This window comes from Cryptomeria japonica, chromosome 7 (assembly GCF_030272615.1).
Source record: "Cryptomeria japonica chromosome 7, Sugi_1.0, whole genome shotgun sequence".
Classification (NCBI taxonomy): Eukaryota; Viridiplantae; Streptophyta; class Pinopsida; order Cupressales; family Cupressaceae; genus Cryptomeria; species Cryptomeria japonica.
The window spans coordinates 15,883,896-15,889,013 of NC_081411.1; the positions used below are offsets into that span (position 1 = coordinate 15,883,896).

The 5,118-nt window shown below is 37.3% G+C and overlaps 1 protein-coding gene across 1 annotated transcript; it reads left to right on the plus strand.

Annotated features, from left to right (window-relative positions):
* Window positions 1-2,459: 2,459 nt before the first annotated feature.
* Window positions 2,460-4,797, plus strand: LOC131037165 (protein CDI). The gene is made up of 2 exons (XM_057969227.2): window positions 2,460-2,616; window positions 3,026-4,797. The coding sequence occupies exon 2, from the start codon at window positions 3,047-3,049 to the stop codon at window positions 4,196-4,198; it is 1,152 nt and encodes a 383-aa protein (XP_057825210.2). The 5' UTR covers window positions 2,460-2,616; window positions 3,026-3,046; the 3' UTR covers window positions 4,199-4,797.
* The last annotated feature ends 321 nt before the right edge of the window (window positions 4,798-5,118 follow it).

The following is a 5,118-nucleotide window of genomic DNA, read 5'->3' on the forward strand; positions in this document are numbered from 1 at the left end:
AAGTTGGACCATTTTTAAGGTTAGGAAGCTAAAATCAGAGCTAGGCTACAATAGATTAGATTAGAGAAGGAAATAAAGGATCCAAGTTCTTCTTTAATTATCTTAACTAAAAACATAGAAAAAAGAGAACTCATGCAATCATGGATGAGGATGGACTACACTTAGACGTTAATGAAATTATGACATTGTTCAAAAATATTTATGAGCAATTTTTCAAGGAAGAGGATAATTTGGCTGACATCTAGCATATCTTAGATGAAGGTGCCAAGTATTATACCCCTTACAAGATTGATCCTAGTTACAGTTGATACTTGGATCATACTCTTTCCTTGGATGAAATTGAGCATGCTCTTTTTCTATGAAGTCTAGCAAAAGCCTAGGTTTTGATGGGCTTCCTGCTAAATTCTATAAAACCCTGTGGAATCATATCAAAGATGAACAATTTGATCCTTTCTGGCAAGGGATTATTCAGATCCACCTCTACACAAACTCTCAAATGGACTCGTAGGCTAGAGAATTCATCTTAACTTTGTTTGCACCAGATTACTTTATCAAGTTGTGCGACAATGTCTATGAGTTAAGGTCTAAAGGCTAGATTTTAAAAGGCAAATTTTGATCACATAGGATAATGTGAGTGGGAAGGCCCTTCAAGATGAAATTCAAAGGTCCAAGCCTACAAATAACACAGTTGCCCACATATCACCCACGTACCGTATTGTAATATTGCTTAAGTTTGTCCAAGAGACTTAAAGATACAAGAAATATAACCCTTTCCCAATCCCCTCATAGTTTCAATCTCCCAACCCTTGTTTTCCCAGTTAAGTTTAGCCCATTTCTAAAAGTCAAATTCAGTGGGCATTCCTCTTAGAAAAAATAGAATAATAGTTCTAGCTTGATTCTCAGCAATGAAATCAACAACTTCATCAGGTAACTAAAATTCTATGGATTTACCTTGTTCTTCATTTGTAGAGTTTCAATTCACTTGATCTTTTGAATCATTCACCATCAATGGCTATTTTACCATTCATTTTTCCTTCCATGTCATGAACCTCATCCATAATTATTGTATCATTGATTGGTTCCAGTAGTGGGCTCTTCATTGCTAGCCTGGCTTCAGATTTCAACCTCTTTGGTTATCGAAATCATTTTCGCTTCTATGTTGTCCCTTTTTTAATTGAATCAGTAGGTGCCATCGCAAGGAAAACGATCCTGGGAGCCTCCTCTTCCCTACACTTTACGACATTTGCACTCTTGATACACATTGTTCCACCTTTGTTCTTCATCCTTGAGAATTTATTTGACTCCATGTTGTTAGTATTTGTGTCATCAATGCCAAAAGGAGAGACACCACAGTTTACAACTTCCCCTTGTACACTAGGGTTTTAGTTCATTCACCTTTGTTCTTCATCCTTGAGAATTTATTTGACTCCATGTTGTTAGTATTTGTGTCATCAATGCCAAAAGGAGAGACACCACAGTTTACAACTTCCCCTTGTACACTAGGGTTTTAGTTCATTCACAACGCTTCTTTTCACTTCCATTCATAGCTCTTTATTTTCTATCCTTTAATAGGGTTAACAATTTAAGCACAAAATTTAAAGCATTACAACTTTTTTATAGAAATTGAATGACAAATTAGTTGTGAAATGACCATCTCTAAAATCAATCAATGAAAAATATACATTAAAGTGAGATATGACATATACAATAATGATATGTCATTCAAGTCATAAATACAATGAAAAATATACAATAAAGTGAGATATGACATATACAATAATGATGTGTCATTCAAGTCATAAATACAATTGACATTTGATTGATGAATTAAATGCTCTACGACGTTATTTTAGAAAAGATAAATTTGATTTTTGTCTTTAGAATTTCTTATATAAATCAATAGAAAGATAGTTCCCTCCCATGAAGGGTATTGATTAAAGGTACAATGTTCCACAATCCATCATTTTACTTCTTGTTGTTTTTGGATTTGATTGTGTCTATGTTTTTTGCATCAACATTTTGAAACACTCTGTGATTTCTTTACTTTTTAAGCTCTCTATCATCTTGATAATGAATCACAAAGTGTGATTCGAAACATTTATATAAAAACCACAAACACAACCAAATTTAGAAAAAGCACACCACCACATGAGAAACGCTCCTCACAACTATAGTAAATTCAGTCTTATTAATCATAAATTTGAAAACCATGGGTATTCACGTGTTTGTCGGTGAAGGGCCCGTGGTCTCTTGAGCATTACTATAGTCGCCTTATGTTTGGCACACAGTTAAACATTACTTCCTACCGTTCTCTCACCACATAAATTTTCAAGCCGCGTGGCAGAACTCTAATGGTTCTCTGGACGCCACCTGTCATTTTCATAGCTGGCTCAACGCGTAAGATCCGTACAAAAGAGACTTTAATCGACATGAATCGCTTTAGATATTTTCCCTTAAATAAGTGACAATTCCAACTGTCTGGAAACACTTCAAAAAACTACGAGGTCTCCCGATCGAATCCGTCGAGGTTACCCTTTAGAGTGGTTTTCATCCAAGGAACGATATTCGGAGGGAATGTTTGGGATTGCTAACTCCTGAAATATCGAGCAGTAAAGAGTAAGTCGATTTTCAAATCTCTTCGCAAATTAGTTTCAGTTCATTTCTAAAATGTAGATTTAGGACGATTTTCTTTGAATTTCTTTCAGAAGTATTAGATGTGAATGTTTTCTCGTTCCTGTAATGAAAATATTTTCTGTAGTTTTCTTTTTTTCTCGTTTCTGCAAGAAAAAGGTTTTTTAGGTAAATTATGTGTAATGTGTGCTTGCATGCGTCCGAAAATTGTTTCCGTCAATTTTAAAGCTGTAAAAATGCACACTAAGAGGGCTTATTATTTCTGTGTTCTTTGCATTTCCCGCTGTTGTAAAGAAACACGGCTTCTTTTTTTCTGAAAGAATTTCTATAGTTTTTTGGAAATTACGTGTGTTTCAAGCTGAATTAAGCCGTGCAATCTTTTCGTTTCTTTCAGAACTATTGATTGGCCTCAGTCATGGCGCTATTCCGTCACTGCATTAGAAAAATCTCGCCAAAAGTCTTGCCACCATCAAGCTTCATGAATGCTGCCAGATCCAAGCTGCGTATGCAATTTTATAGCTCAGGAAACGCAGGATCTGAGTCCTCGCTTCCTAGCCGCCAAGCTCTTAAGCTAATCTTTGGGGCCGCTGGGCTAGGGTTAGGTGTAGCAGCCACTTCTTCCTCTGCGCTAGCAAATACCCATGAGGATGACAAAAGTAAAAATTTGCCGGATTCCAAGCCTGCTTCTAGTCAAAATTTACTGGCTTCGGCCAAAGCGAGCGGTCCTGTGGTAACAAAGAGCGGGAAAACCCTAAACAAGCTAAAAGTCTTTGTAGGCTACGATCCGCGTGAGGATGCAGCTTACGAAGTATGCCGCTATTCAATCCTGAAGCACGCAACTATTCCTGTTGAAGTTATTCCCATCAAACAGCCAGATTTGCGCAATGCAGGGCTTTACTGGCGAAGCCGTGGCTTGACAGAAAGCACAGAGTTTTCTTTTACTCGTTTTTTGACTCCTTTCTTGGCCGGATTCGATGGCTGGGCTGTTTTTGTGGACTGTGACTTTCTTTACACTGCAGATATAAGGGAATTGGCCGAGCTTATAGATGATAAGTATGCAATTATGTGTGTTCAGCATGATTATACCCCAAAGAGCACCACAAAGATGGATGGAGCTGTGCAGACGGTTTACCCTCGGAAGAATTGGTCATCCATGGTTTTGTATAATTGCTCGCACCCAAAGAACAGGGTTTTGACACCTGATGTTGTGAATTCTCAGTCTGGTGCATTTTTGCACAGGTTCATGTGGCTGGATGATACTGACATTGGCTCCATTCCCTTTGTGTGGAATTTTTTGGTTGGACATAATAAGGTTGATGAGGAGAATGGTTTTCCTAAGGCAATTCATTATACGTCAGGGGGTCCCTGGTTCGAGGCATGGAAGGACTGTGAGTTTGCTGATCTCTGGGTTAAGGAGAGGGATGAGTATGTTCGGTCCCAGAGGATTCAGAGGGTTGTTCAGGACGAGCTGGTTAGTCTATTGGAAGATAGGATGGTAGAGAGATCGCAGGGAATTGAGAAGAGGGTTGTGGATCTGGAAGGGAGGCTTAAGGAAGTCAATATTTAAAGGAAAAGGTTCTTGCTAAGGCCAGTGCAGAGGGGGTGAAGGTTAAAGAGCTTTCACTTGAGTCTCTGTAGATTGAAAGTATGTCTATACCAGATTTATCAATTCATTGATCGTTCAGTTTGGAGAAGTTGCAGATTCATTATTTCAATTATTTTCTTTCAAGAATTCTTTAATTGTGTCATGATGTAAGCTAATCAATCAACGACCACAGATATCCGATTTTTGCTATTTGAACCGTGCAGTTCGCCAATGAAGTTCATTGAATTTCTTTCTGTGTCCATTCAGGAACACTAATTCATTGGCTCTTTCATGGCAGAATTGGTTAGCCAACAATGGGTATTGCCAAGGTCCAATGTTATCATCCTGCTACAGGATTTTGGTATGGCAGTGTATTGGCTACAACATTTTCAGGTAGAATGGGGCTATATTATCCTGATCTGCTATAGATATTGTAGTAGCAGTTGATGGTAAGGTTTTGTATGTAGTTACCTATAGTGTAGTCTGTATGACCACATTATTTTGAATCTATGCATCATATTCAGGTATCAGTACTGAAATTATGCTTCTAGAAGTAAATATAGAATGGAATATTTTGTTTACATCCTGCAACTTGCTATAATTGTTATAATTTATTGTTCTTTTGATATGACATCAACATTATTGCTCTTAGCAACCTAGTTGCCATTTACCCTAAATATATGTCTACTACACACATAAATTATCGATATCTAGATCATTTGTGATTTATCTAGCCAGAAAAATCATCTGGCTATGTAAACTATTTGGAATTTGCCTTATTGTGTGTTCTTTATCTATTATGCTCATCAAGAACAAAGATACATGATGCTGAAAGAGTACTATAAATAACCAAAACACTACATGACGAATATGCAGTTGACTTTAGAGAGCAGAGCTAAGCG